Below are 19,175 nucleotides of genomic sequence, written 5' to 3'. Positions count from 1 at the left end.
GGGATTCCCGCGCCATTTGTAAAATAAGAGCGGCATGCAATGACAGTATAAAATGATGATATCTACATGCACGCGTTTATTGATTGTTTAAAAAAAAATTTTGATTATTTATTATTTGGTATTTATTATTTTTCGTTTATATGTACTTTATTTTTTGGTTTTCTATTTAAATCCATATTTGTTGTTGGTCAATTTTTTTACTTGATTACAAAGCTTATCTAATAAATAATTAATTAATTTTTAAACGATTGGATTAACTTTATTTAGTAATATTTATTTAAATTAATTCGAATGTAACAAAATTTTCTTACATATATTATTTTTTAACAATGACTATCTGACTTAATGGGTTTTGAAATCTAGAGTTCAGATTTATCTCGACGCTTCGGTGAAAATTCGTCTCGAACTTCGCACCCAAAAAATATCCACCCAAAAGAGGCAACTCTTTGCCCCCTTTAGGTGGTAATACTCAAATAATTATTCCAATTATATTATTTATTTTTTATTTTTTATTTATTATTTTTTTCATTTTTCATTTATTATTATTTTTTTAAAATATATATATTCGCATCATGAATTATTATTGTTATTATTATTTTATTATTTGCAAGCCTCTAAATATATTTATAATATTAATATTTTTTATTCACTTATTATCGTTATTGCTATTATTTATATATTTTTATTCTTATTATTTTTATATTTTTATTTTAGCTAAACAAACAATTAAATAAACTGGATAAGCCCAAAATAGCAAGCCCAAATCCACAATAAACGGGTAAGGCCTCACCTTGCTTGGGCTAGAATGATGGCCCAAGCTGTCTGGGCTGCACGGAGGCGTCCCAAGCCTGCTTCCTTGGTCCGCCTGGCCTTCTCCTAAACGCACCGTTTTGGGGCTCTGGGGACTCCCTCAAACGACGTCGTTTAGGCGTCGACCTTTTGAATTCTTCACTTCACTGAAACGACGTCGTTTAGACCCTAAACTCGGGTATATAAATCTCGTTTTTGGCCTTTCTTCTCATTTTCGGATTTCATTTTCTCTCTCTAGCTGCACCCTCTCTGCCTTCTCTCTAGAAAAGAACCTCCCTTCTTCGCCGGTGTTTGCGTCCCGTCCTCTTTTTCCCCGAGTCTATCGCCGATTTCCTCACTCTTTCTCTTGAAACCCTCTTCCCTTCCGAACGACAGATCGGGCACCCCCTTTCTTCGGTCGGTGGTGACCCAAACGGGTTTAGGTTTTCCCTTGCCGGTGGCCGCCGTTCCACAGATCCAACCCTCCCTTCACCGCTCACTGATCTCTCTCCCTCAAGCCGAACCGAATCCCGAGTTGAAACCCCGATTCGATTTTTGGCTCCCCCTTTTGATTTTTTTTTTATTTTTATTTTGTGTGGCTAGGTAGTTGCTGGTAGATCTAGGATTTTTTTTGTTTTTGTTCTCGTTGTTTTTTTTTTTTGCAGGTTGCAGGTGGTTTTTAAGGAGCCGGGTTGTCCAAAAATTTGGACAACCTGGCGATGGGGTTCTGGCACCCCCTGGAGTTGGTGCCCAGAACCCCCATCATGCGTAGTGGGTTTTTTTTTTAATTTTATATTATTATTATTTTTTATGTATTTTAATTTGTTTTATTATAATTTTAAATTTTTTATTTATTTATTATTTTTCTTTTTCAGGTGTCTACACCTCCCAAGCCCCTTATAAATTTCCTAACCTCATCGCTTCATAGTAGCAAGGGCGGGAACTTACATTTTCCATCAACTTTGCAAAACCTTACGAAGCATCCATTAACATTAGCCTCCAACTTTCTGCAATCAGGATGAATGAAAAGAAAAGAGCACCAGATCAGAGTGAACAAAACTTGGTTCAAGCTCTACCAGCTGAAACAAGAACATCCACCTTCTCTCTTGGGGTTAGACTCAAATATGTGAAGCTTGGTTACCATTAGTTGGTCTCCAAAGCTTTATACCTCATGGTTATACCCCTCTTTTGCATCATCTTAACTCATCTTTCAACAATTACAGTTGAAGATTTCATTCAGCTGAGTGAAAACCTTAGGTTGAATTATGTAACGATATGGTTGTTGTCAATTTCTATTGTTTTCCTAGCTACCTTTTACTTCATGTGCCGCCCAATAAACGTGTACTTAGTGAATTTCGCATGTTACAAGCCTGAAAGAGCTCAAATGGTGAGTAAAGAACTTTTCATGCAGTTATCTGCAAAAAATGAATACTTCACCGAAGAAAGTTTAACCTTTCAAAAGAAAATCTTGGAAAGATCAAGGTTCGGTCAAACAACATATGCTCCAAAAGCCTTGATGCAAGTCCCAGCTAACCGAACTATGGCAGAGGCAAGGAAGGAAACAGAGACCGTTATGTTCGGAGCAATCGATGAGCTCTTGGCAAAAACAGGGGTGAAGCCTAGAGATATCGGAATTCTCGTGGTGAACAGCAGTTTGTTCAATCCAACACCATCCCTCTCAGCCGCCATTGTGAATCACTACAAGCTTAGAGGGAATAGTTTGAGCTACAATCTTGGTGGCATGGGTTGCAGTGCTGGCCTTATCTCTATAGACCTTGCCAATCAGCTTTTACAGATTTCTAAAATTGAATTTCCCCGAGATTGTGTTTTCTAAAAAAAAATTGCTTTTTATAATAGCTTTTTTTAAGAACTTCTCAAAATTCTATTTGATTCAATTTCTACTTTAGGAGATAGATAAATTGAAAGAAAAAATCGGATCAAACAAGCACTAGAACTCAAACAGTAAATTTTTTTTTTAATTATGAGTATATCTTTACTACAAATAATAAAAATATTTAATTATTGGATATTTGTTAATTTCTAAGTGTTTGTTTGTTTTGATTTTCCTTTAACTTATCTACCTCTTAAAAAGCAGAAGCCAGGTTAAATAAGAATTTTGAAAAGTTATTAAAATAAACAGTTTTTTTTCAAAACAAAATCTAGAGAAAAAACTTCAAGAAAAGCCCCAAAGAGGACCTTTCTCTTTTTTTCTTCTAAAAATATGTCAATTTTCTCAAAAAAAAATTGTTTCAAAAATGTCGTTAACTATTAAAAATAATGATAACATTAGCCGTTTTCATTTTTATATGATTTATTATTAATTATAAACTTTATATTATATAAAAATATTTTTATATTTTCAAAAATTTATTTTACATAAATAATAAAATAAAATTAACTTTTTTTATTATGAATAAAAGAATTTATGATTAATAAAAATTTATTTATTAAATACCTTTTATGATAATCTTAACTAAAATTAAAACTTATATAGATTGTTTTGCCAAACAACTTATTTATAAAAAAAAAGTTTATAAAAGTAAATTTATCAAACAGATTTAGCTTAATTTTAAAATTATTTTTTATAAAAACTTCATAATAATTTTTAAGCTATTAAAATCAAACTAAACAGGTTCTAAATTAGATAGTAACTTTTTTTTAACGATTTCATTCATTAGTATTTTAATAAATCAAATCCATATTGGTTCTCAACATTATTCCAATGCCCAAACTTATTTTATTTTGATCTCATGTACAATAGGTGCATCGCAACTTGTATGCTTTAGTGGTCAGTACGGAGAACATCACATACAATTGGTATTTTGGCAATAATCGACCAATGCTTGTGACAAACTGTCTATTTCGGGTGGGTGGAGTTGCAATTCTTCTATCAAACAGATCAAGTGATCAACGTCATTCGAAGTATGAACTAATTCACACCCTTTGTACTCACAAAGGTGCGGATGATAAGAGTTACAATTGTGTATTGCAGCAAGATGATGAAGAAAACAAAGTGGGTGTTTCACCGTCAAAAGACCTCATGGCAGTAGCTGGGAAGCCCTCTAAGCAAATATCACAACACTTGGGCCATTGGTTCTTCCGCTGTCAGAGCAACTCCTGTTTTTCACAACTTTAGTGGCAAGAAAAGTTCTGAAAATGAAGATAAAACCATACATTGCGGATTTTAAGTTGGCATTTGAGCACTTCTGCATTCATGCAGGGGGGAGAGGGGTGCTAGATGAACTAGAGAAAAGCTTGGACCTCACTCAATGGCACATGGAGCCTTCCAGGATGACTCTCTACAGGTTTGGCAATACTTCAAGCAGTTCTTTGTGGTATGAACTGGGTTACTCGGAGGCCAAAGGAAGAATCACGAAGCGTGACAGGGTCTGGCAAATTGGGTTCCGATCAGGATTCAAATGCAACAGTGCTGTTTGGCGTGCAGTAAGAACAGTGAATCCAACCGTGGAGAAGAATCCTTGGATGGATGAAATCGACAAATTTCCTGTGCGAGTCCCTCAAGTGGCATCCATGTCTAGTGAAAATTTAGGAATTCAATGTTCCTAGCTACCTTTTATCTATCATATGCCTACATGAATTCAGTATGTAAAATATATAAAATGGCAAAAGTAGTTAAAGGCGTGAGTCCATTATTAATTGGATTCTAAGAATAGCAGCTAGGAATATAAACAAATAATTAATGTGGTGAGCGCAAGAGTACGTACCACAATATATATATATATATATATGAACCCTTTCAAAGATTAATATAATTAAGTTTACTATTTAATTATAAGGTTTTGGAGGTAGTACATATGTTTGTCAAATTACTCGGCTCAAAGAACTCATAGACTTCTTATGTGAGAAGGGGAAAAAGTTCAATTGTTAGCGTGCATTACCATTATAATTGCAATTCAAGATCTCAAGATTTGATTGCTTCACTTTGTCACTCCTCTGATCTCACCCTCTTTTAATTTCTTCCTTTCTGCTGGTTGCCTTATAAGCTCTCAGCCGAGTCCTTTTTTTTTTTATACTTTCTCTTTTATGATTGTGATCACCCTTTTGAAGTTCTCACTACTTGTTGCATTTTTCAAAATTATATATATGGAGGAACGAAAATTGATTTTATCCTTACAATTTCATTCGCTTGCTTTTATATAGTTTTCATAGGACGTACACTACATTTTTTATTTTTATTTTTTGAATATGCTAATTAATAATTCTATTTTGGTATAATCTTTACAAAAGTCTCTAAATTATTCAGTACAATTCAAATAAATCTTTATACTTTTATTACATTCAATCAAGTCATTATATTTTTCATTTGGTCAAATAAGCTCTTATGTTAATAAAAACTCACAAATGATCTAACAAAAACAAACTTTTATGATTAATGCTTGACTTAATCAAAATACCACTAATCATTTAAAACCGCATGATATACCGACATGTCATAATAGATGATAATGTGGTATGTTAACATAATATATTGAGATGCTCATGTGGCATGTTTAACCCTTCACATCAATACCACGTGAGTATAAAAATAACAAATGATATTTTGATTAATGGTAATTAGTCACCCATTAATCATAAAAGCTTATTTGACTCAAAATGAAAATTAAAGGTTTGATTAAATGAAATAGTAGAATAAGAACTTATTTGAATTTTCGCGAATATTTCAGGGACTTTCGTGAGTATAAAAATAACAAGTGATATTTTAATTAATGGTAATTAGTCATCTATTAATTATAAAAGCTTATTTCACTCAAAATAAAAATTAAGAGTTTGATTGAACACAATAGTAAAATAAGAAATTATTCAAATTTTCTTAAATATTTTTTAGACTTTTTTGAATATTATGTCTTTTATTTTTTGTCTTAATACAATAGAGGCAAAGTTAATACCCCTAATAGATGCTAATTATATTTAAATCTTCAACAAATAAAATAATTATTTGNTAAGAGTTTGATTGAACACAATAGTAAAATAAGAAATTATTCAAATTTTCTTAAATATTTTTTAGACTTTTTTGAATATTATGTCTTTTATTTTTTGTCTTAATACAATAGAGGCAAAGTTAATACCCCTAATAGATGCTAATTATATTTAAATCTTCAACAAATAAAATAATTATTTGTTGGTAATTTTGAAGCAATATTAACTGAAATAGCCTTTTCTTGTGAAAAATCTAAAAATACAACTTCCACCCAAACTTTTAAAAAAAGAAAACTATGATATCAATTTCGAATTAAATTTGAACATTAACGATGAGTTTTATATATATATATATGTTTAAATTACTTATTCAATAATTGAGATGTTATAAAAATTAACATGACGAGGAAATTTGAAAAATAAAAAAAAAAAAAAGGTGAAAGAAGAGGAAGTAATTAGGTTATCAAGACTGATCCCATTTAGTTGTGGTAGCCATTGCATGTGCTAGGAGCAATGATGCTGGAATTTTCTTTTTTTAATTATAGAATTAAAGAATTTTAAATTAAGGTTGTTTGATTTTGGGTTTAATGGTGATTAACCAATGCAGTACAATCAATTGCTGCAATCCTCACCGGTGATAAAGTGATATCGTATCTAAATTCTGCTCACACAACAGCAAATTAAAATTATTACGATGAATTCTTGATAGTTTTGCTGAGGACGCTTCGAGTGCTAGTGATGATGATTGATGTGTCTCGGCTTTGAAAGGATTACAAGTAGAATAAGGCAGTGAGAGATTTTCGGTTCCTGTAAACCAAACGCCATGGCCTCAAGGTAAGCTTGCAGTGAAAAATAATGGCAAATTAAACTAGCTAGGACTTTCTTTTACAAACGGAAGCTGTCATAGGGATGATAGACGGAAATACGAAAAGGGTTTTTATTTGCGTTCCCCTATCTGTCGAATGAATGCTTCGTCTGTTCTTTCTTCTTTTTTTTTTCAGAATTAAAAAGTGAAATTTGGATGTTACATTCTCAACTAAAACCTGGAAACAACATTACAAGTGGATTGGTCTCCTGGAAATATTACAGATGATCATGGCATCGAAACCGAGCGGAGGTTTCAGGTGGTGATCTAAGAAATATTGGTAGCTTTGATTGTTTAACGTTTTCTGTCTATGCTGAAGCTAAACTTTGCTTATTTGAAGACAAGATAATAGCTTAATCTGCTGCAAACTTAATTTTTAAACTGCAGAGGGTTAGGTATGTCTATAGGAATATGGGTAAAAAAGTTTGCTGATACCTTCGATATTAAGTGCTTAATTATTTTTCCTCAGTATGGTCCGATCCCTCTCTCTAACTTAGGCGGAATGCATTTACTTTAGATTGTGATCTAATAGTATCTTATTGTTTTGACAGTAAATGGATGGTTAGGAGAGGAATGACATTGTTTTGGTACAGAAGGACATATGAGGATTAAGGAGTCGAGAATATGTTGTACACTTTTGATGTAGAGTTCCTACTAGACAGGCCGATGATTCGATGCTTTGCAGTCTTTCGATTCCTGGAGGGCCATTTGGGTTGGGCTTCACCATACCTTCTTCATCAACGGAGTAGACAGATGCTCTGAGGAGGGCCTTCACAGTATCAACTTCAATCTCGGTTTGGGTATGGCCTTTATCGTTGGGCTCCGAAAATTTCTGAACCGATTCATTTGATGAGAGTACAACCGGCTCCCTCTCTGCATGGGTGCTGTCTGTATTCAGCAGACCAATCAGCCATCCTTGGAAACAATACAGGCCGACCATACTCGGCAACTTAAATTTCCTGTCTCGAGGAGAATCCTCAAGCAAAGCTGCTTAGATTCCTATCCATTAAATATCTGCAACTGATTTCTCAGTGAACCAACTTAATATCTTTCACCTTTTCAGTGTGCGCACCTCCAAGCTCACAGCGGCACTTAACTCTTCACGCTACTTTTGGTTAATTTTATCAAGTGTTTGTAAGCATTTGTTACAATTACTCAAAGGATATATATATAAAATATGATACTTGTGATGATTTAAACTGTTTTCATGGTTTGGTCAGATGGACATAAGATAGCTCTAACTCTAATTTGTTGAAACCAAAATTAGTTTCCCTTTACTTTTTCTAGAATAAATTCCCTTTATTTGTTCGTTTTGAATATTTTTCACCTGTATATTGTTTTGCTTTGGAAATGCCAATAATAATTGGATTTTTCTTTCGTGTCATGGAGAGCTAACACAACCATTTATACCTACGTACAGCTGGTGGTTGAGTGCTTAGTAGATGTCAACTCTTTATCGTTCTTAATTTCCCTTCTTTCGGTCTCAAGACCCTATAAATTTCTTAACCTCGAACGGCAAGGCAAGGCGGGGAACTTTGTTACTGATTCCTTCACCTTTCCAAAAGCCTCCAACCTCTGCAATCATGATGAATGGACAAAACTTTGTTCAAGCTCTACCCGAAACAAGAGCATCCAGCTTCTCTCTCTCTGTTAAACGCAAATATGTGAAGCTTGGTTACCATTACTTGGTCTCCAAAGCTTTATACCTCATGGTTATACCCCTCTTTTGCATTATCTTAACTCATCTTTCAACGATTACAGTTGAAGATTTCATTCAGCTGCATGAAAACCTTAGGTTGAATTGTGTAACAGTATGGTTGTTGTCAATTTCTATTGCTTTCCTCGCTACCTTGTACTTCATGTGCCGCCCAAGAAACGTGTACTTAGTGAATTTCGCATGTTACAAGCCTGAAAGAGCTCAAATGGTGAGTAAAGAACTTTTCATGCAGTTATCTGCAAAAAATGAACGCTTCACCGAAGAAAGTTTAATCTTTCAAAAGAAAATCTTGGAAAGATCGGGGCTCGGTCAAACAACATATGCTCCAAAAGCCTTGATTCAAGTCCCAGCTAACCGAACTATGGCAGAGGCAAGGAAGGAAACAGAGACCGTTATGTTCGGAGCAATCGATGAGCTCTTGGCAAAAACAGGTGTGAAGCCTAGAGATATCGGAATTCTCGTGGTGAACAGCGGTTTGTTCAATCCAACACCCTCCCTCTCAGCCGCCATTGTGAATCACTACAAGCTTAGAGGGAATATTTTGAGCTACAATCTCGGTGGCATGGGTTGCAGTGCTGGACTCATCTCTATAGACCTTGCCAATCAGCTTTTACAGGTTTCTAAAATTGAATTTTCCCTTTAGACGTAGGGAGATTGTGTTTTTTAAAAAAAAAATTAGTTTTTTTAAGTTTGACTTAATTTTTACTTTTAAAAGGTAGATAGATTGAAAGAAAAATTTAGATCAACTAAGTACTATAACTCAAATAGTTTTTTTTTTTTTTTTAATTATGAGTATATCTTTACTACAAACAGTAAAAATATTTAATCATTGGATATTTGTTAATTTGTAAGTGTTTGTTTGGTTTGATTTTTTTTTTAATAGGAATTTTGAAAAGCTATTAAAACAAACAGCTTTTTTTAAAAAACAAAATTTAGAAAAAAAAACTTCAATAAGAGCTTCAAAGATGGGCTTTCTCTTTTTTTTTTTTATAAACATTTCAGTTTTCTTTTAAAAAAAAATTGTTTCAAAAATGTCCTCATCTATTAAAAATAATGCTAACATTATCCATTTTCATTTTTATATGATTTATTATTAATCATATTAAAATATTTTTATATTTTCAAAAAAAATTTTACATAAATAAAAAAATAAAATTAACTTTTTTCCATTGTGAATAAAAGAATTCATAATTAATAAAAAATTATTTATTAAACACCTTTTATGATAATTTTAACTAAAGTTATAACTTATATAGATTGTTTTGTTAATATAAAAAAGAGTTTATAAAAGTAAATTTATCAAACAAATTTAGCCTAATTCTAAAATTATTTTTTTATAAAAACTTCATAATAACTATTAAGCTATAAAAATCAAACTATACTAATTTTTTTTTAACGATTTCATTCATCCTCTTAGCATTTTAATAAATCAAATCCATATTGGTTTTCAACATTATTCCAATTCCCAAACTTATTTTATTTTCATCTCATGTACAATAGGTGCATCACAACTCGTATGCTTTAGTGGTCAGTACGGAGAACCTCACATACAATTGGTATTTTGGCAATAATCGACCGATGCTTGTGACAAACTGCCTATTTCGAGTGGGTGGAGCTGCAATCCTTCTCTCAAATAGATCATATGATCGCCGTCGTTCCAAGTATGAACTGGTTCACACTCTTCTTACCCACAAAGGTCAGGATGACAAGAGTTACAGTTGTATATTGCAGCAAGAAGATGAAGCAAACGAAGTGGGTGTTTCACTGTCAAAAGACCTCACGGCTGTAGCTGGGGAAGCCCTCAAAGCAAATATCACAGCACTAGGGCCATTGGTTCTTCCCCTTTCAGAGCAACTCCTGTTTTTCGCAAATTTAGTGGCAAGAAAAGTTTTGAAAATGAAGATGAAACCATACATTCCAGATTTTAAGTTGGCATTTAAGCACTTCTGCATTCATGCAGGGGGGAGAGGGGTGCTAGATGAACTAGAGAAAAGCTTGGACCTCACTCAATGGCACATGGAGCCTTCCAGGATGACTCTATACAGGTTTGGCAATACTTCAAGCAGTTCTTTGTGGTATGAACTGGGTTACTCGGAGGCCAAAGGAAGAATCAAGAAGCGTGACAGGGTCTGGCAAATCGGGTTCGGATCAGGATTCAAATGCAACAGTGCTGTTTGGCGTGCAATAAGAACAGTGAATCCAACCGTGGAGAAGAATCCTTGGATGGATGAAATCGACAAATTTCCTGTGCAAGTCCCTCAAGTGGCATCCGTCGTGTATTAAAATTTAGGAGTTCAATGTTCGTAGCTACCTTTTATCTATCATATGCCTACATGAATTCAGTATGTAAAATATATAAAATGGCAGAAGTAGTTATAGGCGTGTGGCCATTAGTTAGTTGGATTCTAAGAATAGCAGGTAGGGATTTAAACAAATAATTAATGTGGTGAGCCCATGAGCACGTACCACAATATATATATATATATATATATATATATATATATATATATATATATGTATGTATGTATGAATCCTTTCAAAGATTAATATAATTAACCTTGCTACTTTATGAAACGTTGTAAGATTTACAAGATAGCCTTTTTAATTATAAGGTTTTGGAGGTAGTACATATGCTTGTCAAATTACTCGGCTCAAATAACTCATTGACGTCTCGCCTTTTCATGTCCTTGCAATTTGAGATCTCAAGATTTGATTGCTTCACTTTGTCACTCCTCTAATCTCACCCTCTTTTAATTTCTTCCTTTATGCCGGTTGCCTTATAAGCCCTCAGCCGAGTTCTTTTCTTCTTTATGCTTTCTCTTTTATGATTTGTGATCACTCTTTTGAAGTTCTCACTGCTTATTGCATTTTTTAGAATTATGTATATGGAGGAACGAAAATTGATTTTAACCTTATAATTTCATTCACTTGCTTTTATATAGTTTTTATAGGGCGTACACTAAATTTTTTATTTTATTTTTTTGAATATGCTAATTAATAATTCTATTTTGGTATAATCTTTACGAAAGTCCCTAAATTATTCAGTACAATTCAAATAAATTTGTATACTTTTATTACGTTCAATGAAGTCATTATATTTTTCTTTTGGTCAAATAAGCACTTATATTAATAAAAACTTACAAATGATCTAACAAAAACAAACTCTTATAATTAATGCTTGACTTAATCAAAATACCACTAATCATTTAATACTGCGTGGTATACCGACATGTCATAATAGATGATAATGTAGCATGTTAACATAATATACTGAGATGCTTATGTGGCATTTTTCACTCTTCACATAAATACCATGTAAGCATAAAAATAACAAATGATATTTTGATTAATGGTAATTAGTCACCCATTAATCATAAAACTTATTTGATTCAAAATAAAAATTAAAGGTTTGATTGAATGAAATAGTAGAATAAGAACTTCTTTGAATTTTCTTGAATATTTCAAGAACTTTCGTGAGTATAAAAATAACAAGTGATATTTTGATTAATAGTAATTAGTCACCTATTAATCATAAAAGCTTATTTCACTCAAAATAAAAATTAAGGCTTTGATTGAACGTAATAGTAGAATAAGAACTTATTTGAATTTTCTTAAATATTTTTGAGACTTTTTTGAATATTGTGTCTTTTATTTTTTTATCTTGATACAATAGAGGCAAAGCTATTTCCCCTAATAGATGCCAATTATATTTAAATCTTCAACTAATAAAATAAAATGTACTAGTTGTAAAAGAATAATTATTGGTAATTTTGAAGCAATATTAACTGAAATAGCATTTTCTTGTGAAAAATCTAAAAATACAACTTCCACCCAAACTTTTAAAAAAAGAAAACTATGATATCAATTTCAAATTAAATTTGAACATTAAGAATGAGTTATATATATATATATATACTATTTATATACTATATAGATTTAAATTATTTATTCAATAATTGAGATGTTATAAAAATTAACATGACGAGGAAATTTGGAAAAATAAAAAAAAAAGGGAAAAAAAGAGGAANTAATTAGGTTATCAAGACTGATCCCATTTAGTTGTGGTAGCCATTGCATGTGCTAGGAGCAATGATGCTGGAATTTTCTTTTTTTAATTATAGAATTAAAGAATTTTAAATTAAGGTTGTTTGATTTTGGGTTTAGTGGTGATTAACCAATGAAGTACAATCAATTGTTACAATCTTTGCCGGTGATAAAGTGATATCGTGTCTAAATTCTGCTCACACAACAACAGATTAAAATTATTACGATAAATTCTTGATAATTTTGCTGAGCACACTTTGAGTGCTAGTGATGATGATTGATGTGCCTTGGCTTTGAAAGGATTACAAGTAGAATAAGATAGTGATAGCATGCTTGGTTCACTAGAAAGAATAGAGTGAAAATAAAATAGTCATTCTAAGATAATAGAATAGAGGAAGAATAGCTATTATGTAGATTTGTTCATGAAAATGGAATAGAATAGAAATTGCTATTATTACTTATTCCATTATTTGGTTGGTAGGAATAATTTTAAGAATGGTTAAGGAATAATGGGTAAATGGTAAAAATATCCTTTATTAAAATTTAAAGATTTTTTAACTAAATAATAAAAAAACTATGATGAGAAAAAAATACTCATTATTAAAATTAAAGATTTATTTTGTTAAAAGATAAAAATATTATGAGCAATAAAATCAAAATAACTTTTACTATAATTAAATAATATTTTCACCAAAATACAAATTATTTTTATTATAATTTAATAATATTTTTGTATTAGAAGATAATTAAACCTTTTATTATAATTAAATAATATTTCATATTAAAAGATAAAATATATTTTTCATTAAATTTAAAAAATACTAAATAATATTCTTTATCACATTTATTATATTCAAATAATAATATTAAGTAATATGCTTTATAATATTTATTATAGTGAAATAATATTAATATATTAAATAATATTTAAATATTTTCATTTCCCTTTTTTTGAAAATAAAGTAAAAAAATTTTTGTCTTTTGTGCTTTAGAGAGAGAAGGAGTGAGGAAGAGAGAGAGAAAAAATGGATTTAGTATTTTTTTATAAGGTTATTTATTAAATTGTAAAAGAGTATATTTATCTAATCAATTTTTTTTTATTTCCAATAATTTAAAATAACTATTATCATGAGGAGCCTTGATAATGACTATTCAGATTTCTTTTAGAATGGTTATTCTGAAGAATAGCTATTCTATTAAACCAAATGCAGTTTTATTTCAAAAATAAGAATAGAGAATGAATGGTTATTCCATTCCCCCCAACCAAGCATGCCAAAGAGATTTTATGTTCCTGTAAACCAAACGCCGTGGCCTCAAGGTAAGCTTGCAGTGAAAAAAAAATGGCTAATTAAACTAGCTAGGACTTTCTTTTACAAACGGAACCTGTCATAGGGCTGATAGACGGAAATACGAAAAGGGTTTTTATTTGCATTCCTCTATCTGTCGAATGAAAGTTTCCTCTGTTCTTTCTTCTTCTTTTTTTCAGAATTAAAAAGTGAAATTTGGATGTTACATTCTCAACTAAAACCTGGAAACAACATTACAAATGGATTGGTCTCCTGGAAACATTACAGATGATCATGGCATCGAAACCGAGCGGAGGTTTCAGGTGGTGTTCTAAGAAATATTGGTAGCTTTGATTGTTTAATGTTTTCTGTCTATGCTGAAGCTAATCTTTGCTTATTGGAAGACAAGATAATAGCTTAATCTGCTGCAAACTTAATTTTTAAACTGCAGAGGGTTAGGTATGTCTATAGGAATATGGGTAAAAAGGTTTGCTGATACCTTCGATATTTAGTGCTTAATTATTTTTCCTCAGTATGGTCCGATCCCTCTCTCTAACTTAGGCGGAATGCATTTACTTTAGATTGTGATCTAATAGTATCTTATTGTTTTGACAGTAAATGGATGGTTAGGAGTGACTTTATTTTGGTATAGAAGGATATATGAGGATTAAGGAGTCGAGAATGTGTTGTGCACTTTTGATGCAGAGTTGCTATTAGACAGGCCGATGATTCGATGCTTTGCAGGCTTTTGATTCGTGGAAGGCCATTTGGGTTGGGCTTCACCATACCTTCTTCATCAACGGACTAGACAGATGCTCTGAGGAGGGCCTTCACGGTATCAACTTCAATCTCGGTTTGGGTATGGCAAATTGGGTTCGGATAAGGATTCAAGTGCAACAGTGCTGTTTGGCGTGCGTTAAGAACTATTGACCCTGCTAGTGCCATAGAGAAAAATCCCTAGACGGATGAAATTGATGAATTTCCCGTGCAAATCCCTAAAGTGGCACCTATTGTTTATTGAGACATACACTTATGTCTACCATCTACCTATTATGCATGAATTTAAAATGTCAAAACAATAAATCATTTATCAAAACAAACGGGAATTAAAACTTAAAACGAGCGTGCTTTGGAGTTTATTAAATTTTGTTTTTCTTTTTTGAAAAGGCTTTTAAGCTATGCTCATTACTTAAAAAAAAAAACATGTACAAAAACTATCCACTTTGTGGTAGTAAATTAGCCAGCTCAGTAGGACAAGTCCTAGCACGAAACAAGCTATGAATATGCCAAAGAAACATTAAAGCCAACAGCAACCAGAAGATGAACATTACAAAGCAAAGCCATCACCCTAGTCTCCGCTTATCAACCCGTAGTCGTGCAACAATTCCACAAAGCAGCTTCCTGGTTAACCAAAAAAAACTCAGCAAGCCTCAAGGTTATGTTCTGTCATAGTATATTTATATTCAGTTAACTGTAAATTAAAACCAGAAGCATTAACACGGCCTTCTCTAATCTTTGGATTCCAAACCAAAAATAAAGACTCCATCATCAATCAGTGCTATCACAAAACAATGGACAAGAGAACTCATGGCAGGTTGCTTATGTTATGAATTTGAAAAAGCAAAGTCATACTATCGCAACCCAAAGATTCCTTCCTTTCATCCCACATTCTCGGTTCACCAGCCACCCGTTCAGGCTTCAGCATTACACATTCAAAACTTTGGACCCTATTTTGGTTTCTATTTCTACTCTATTAAGCTTGTGCTTGTAGCGCATAACAACACATTATGTAGCAAAAAAAAAAAAGGCTTGTGCTCGTAGCTTTGCAGTTTGCAGGCCTTCTTTCGTGCTCATGTTCTACTTTTAGCCGTTTCTGTTATCTGCTTTTCCTTTCAATTATCTGTTTATGTGTTAAGAATGAACTTTCCTCCTGTTTTGACTGAGCCAAAAATAAAAGCTACGAGTATCACTGTGGGGAGAGAATCCCCATCCAAAGAACGTACATAGGAAGATTTTAGGCCTTTATGCCTTTACTCAAACTTTTGGTAGACTGGAAAATCCAGAAGCAAATCAGCTCTGGGAAGTGGATTGATCAGTGCTAGATGAGTTTGTTGAATAGCCAACGTTTTGGAAAATATTTGTAACATTATGCAAAACCAAAATGAAAAATTATGGTAGAAAGAAGTCATTTGCTGTATGAACTTAAACCTGTTTTTTTGTTGCTTACAAAAATTATTATTGCAATATATTGAATTAAGTCTTCAGGGTCTTTCGAGCAATCATCGAGATAACATATGACATATCTAAAAGATGATGGAATTTTTGGACAATATTTGCGCACAATTTGATATAATAATTAACTGGATCTGGTTTTTTTTTTTTTTTTGGGATTTGCAAGGTCTAATTTGTGATCGGGACAGCTTCAGTATGCTGATTTCTTTACTAAACAAGTCTCAGTCAAATGCAAACATTTCTTGGCTGCTTAATAAGATCTTTTGAGCAATAATTCAGATAATGGCTGATATCTTGCTTGTGATCATGATTATATTTGTAAGTCAAATTAACCATCCAACTATGATAATATTCAGTTCCCCTTACTTTATAGAATTTGATTATTTTGGTACAAGGACAACTGGTTTTTGTTGGATGACTATGGCAATTGGCAAGGACAAATATTAGTTTTGATCTGTTTTTAATCTCTCCGGTTTCTTATAATATTCATGGCTAAACGAGGGAGAAAAATTTGGACACCATGGGTCAAAAATCAAAAGGATTCTTAAGAAATCATTACTCAAGGCTTTTAAAGATGGGTTTGCACACATCTCACTCAAATGATCAACATTCTAATAATACTTCTGTTAAATGTCTTGATTTATGCATTTGTTATCATTTGATTGTAACTAAATTATACATAACGTGGTACTTATGTGACCTAAAATATATACTCCCCACATGGTACAATAATCATTTTGAATACTTTAGAATGGAAAGAATTAAAGGACGATCTTTTGATAATATTTCAGCTTTCTGCTTCAGCTTTGAGTGCTCACGAAAAATATAATGCTTAGCTAACTATATATAATGCTTAGCTGCTCTTCATGCCGGTACGGTGGAAACTTACTCTTTCCATCCCAAAACCTTAGAAATTAGCCTCCGTTCAGTGTTTGCAGCCATGATGAATGAAAAGAGAAGAGCCCCAGAGAATGAACAAAACTTGGTTCAATCTCTATCTGAAACGAGAACATCTAGCTTCTCTCTCTCCGTTAAACTCAAATATGTGAAGCTCGGTTACCATTACTTGGTCTCCAGTGCTTTGTACCTCATGGTTGTGCCCTTCTTTTGCATCATATTAACTCATCTTTCAACATTTACGATTGAAGATTTCGTTCAGTTGAGTGAGAATTTTAGGTTGAATTATTTAACATTATGTGTGTTGTCTGTTTCCATTGCTTTCTTAGCTACATTTTACTTCATGAGCCGCCCACGAAAAATCTACCTAGTGAATTTCGCATGTTACAAGCCCGAGAAGGCTCGAATGGTAAGTAAAGAACTTTTCATGCAGTTATCAGCAGTCAGTGGAAGTTTCACGGAAGAAAGTTTAGCATTTAAAAGGAAAATCCTAGAAAGGTCAGGGTTTGGCCAGATGACATATGGCCCAGAAGCCTTGATGCAGGTCCCCAGAAACCAATGCATGGCAGAGGCAAGAAAGGAAACTGAGACGGTTATGTTTGCGGCAATCGATGAGCTCCTAGCGAAAACTGGGGTGAAGCCTAGAGATATAGGGATTCTCGTGGTGAATAGTAGTTTGTTCAATCCAACACCATCCCTCTCAGCTACCGTTGTAAATCACTACAAGCTTAGAGGGAACATTTTGAGCTATAATCTTGGTGGCATGGGTTGCAGTGCTGGGCTTATCTCAATAGACCTTGCCAAACAGCTTTTACAGGTTTCGGTTTTCTCTATTAATTAATTGGTGTTAAACTCACATGAGATATAATTAATCTTTTCTGCTCATCATAAACTTAATTTACCCCATAAATAATTTTAAAAATCTAATTAAAGGGATCAATTAATTAGGGCATAGGAAATTATATGAAAAATTGAAACTGGTGCAGTGCCTGTGTATAGAAAACTATGCTGCATTTATTTATTTATTTATTTTTGAAAAGAACTATGCTGCATTTATGACAGATTAATTTGAATATCATATTATTATTCCTCTTAATTTGTATATGTTTTTATTCTTTATCTAACTTAAATTACTAAAAATCAAATGGTAAAAGTAGAACCTAGATTTTTAACTTAGTGATCCCTAAACATTTTGCTCTATGATTAAACATTACTATATATATTTGTATCAAACAAAGAGAGTTGCATTTGTATTACATAAAAAGTTATTCTATATGTACCAGGTGCATAGCAACTCATATGCTTTAGTGGTTAGTACGGAAAACATCACATACAATTGGTACCACGGTAATAATCGATCGATGCTTGTCACAAATTGTCTATTTCGAGTGGGTGGAGCTGCAATTCTCCTATCAAATCGATCGAGTGATCGTCGCCATTCAAAGTATGAACTTGTTCACACCCTTCGTACCCACAAGGGTGCCGATGACAAAAGTTACAATTGTGTATTCCAGCAAGAAGATGAATTAAAAAATGTGGGTGTTTCGCTGTCAAAAGACCTCATGGCAGTCGCTGGAGAAGCCCTCAAAACAAATATCACAACACTAGGGCCGCTTGTCCTTCCCCTGTCAGAGCAACTATTGTTTGCGGCAACATTAGTGGCGAGAAAAGTTTTTAAAATGAAGATAAAATCATACATTCCGGATTTCAAGTTGGCATTTGAGCACTTCTGCATTCATGCAGGAGGCAGAGCGGTGTTAGATGAGTTAGAGAATAGCTTGGACCTCACTCAGTGGCACATGGAGCCTTCCAGGATGACTCTCTACAGGTTTGGCAATACTTCAAGCAGTTCTTTGTGGTATGAATTGGCTTACTTAGAGGCCAAAGGAAGAATCAAGAAGCGTGACAGGATATGGCAAATTGGGTTCGGATCAGGATTCAAGTGCAACAGTGCTGTTTGGCGTGCGCTAAGCGCAATCGGTCCTGCCATGGAGAAGAATCCCTGGACGGATGAAATTGATGAATTTCCTGTGCAAGTCCCTAAAGTGGCACCCATCGTTTATTGAAGTTCATGAACATTTCTACCATCCATCATGCATGAACTTAATCTGTCAAAATCAAAAGTCTATTTGAGGCTTCGTTTCTGTGTCAAGGCTTTTCACACTCCTCCGTCTTGTAATCCTTGATCAATTCAATGAAAAGTTTCTACTTTTGTCTTAGCAAGCAATAAAAGTGGTTATTGGCTTATTGCCATTGATTCTAAGTGTAGTGTAGTTCAGCACTATATATATGTTCAAGAAAGAAGATAGAAAAGCTAATCTGCATTTGCTACATTCATATGACTTGTACACATGCATAGAGACAGAACGATTCCCCTGCCATGACAAAATTTCCATCTCATTGAAGC

At 33.0% G+C, this 19,175-nt stretch overlaps 2 protein-coding genes and 1 pseudogene across 2 annotated transcripts; all 3 read left to right on the top strand.

Moving 5' to 3' along the window:
* The window catches only part of LOC18603099, a 20,769-nt pseudogene extending 16,293 nt beyond the window's left edge, over nt 1–4,476 (top strand).
* On the top strand, nt 8,125–10,785 carry LOC18603098 (3-ketoacyl-CoA synthase 11). The gene is made up of 2 exons (XM_007034861.2): nt 8,125–8,925; nt 9,810–10,785. Exons 1-2 carry the CDS (start codon nt 8,176–8,178, stop codon nt 10,590–10,592), a joined length of 1,533 nt encoding a protein of 510 aa, XP_007034923.2. The 5' UTR covers nt 8,125–8,175; the 3' UTR covers nt 10,593–10,785.
* On the top strand, nt 16,815–18,834 carry LOC18603097 (3-ketoacyl-CoA synthase 11). The gene is made up of 2 exons (XM_018119116.1): nt 16,815–17,585; nt 18,052–18,834. The coding sequence occupies exons 1-2, from the start codon at nt 16,815–16,817 to the stop codon at nt 18,832–18,834; spliced, it is 1,554 nt and encodes a 517-aa protein (XP_017974605.1).

Source organism: Theobroma cacao, chromosome 4, assembly GCF_000208745.1.
Source record: "Theobroma cacao cultivar B97-61/B2 chromosome 4, Criollo_cocoa_genome_V2, whole genome shotgun sequence".
NCBI lineage: Eukaryota > Viridiplantae > Streptophyta > Magnoliopsida > Malvales > Malvaceae > Theobroma > Theobroma cacao.
Note: the sequence above shows the minus strand (reverse complement) of the source record. Positions and strands in the feature narration are given on the sequence as shown.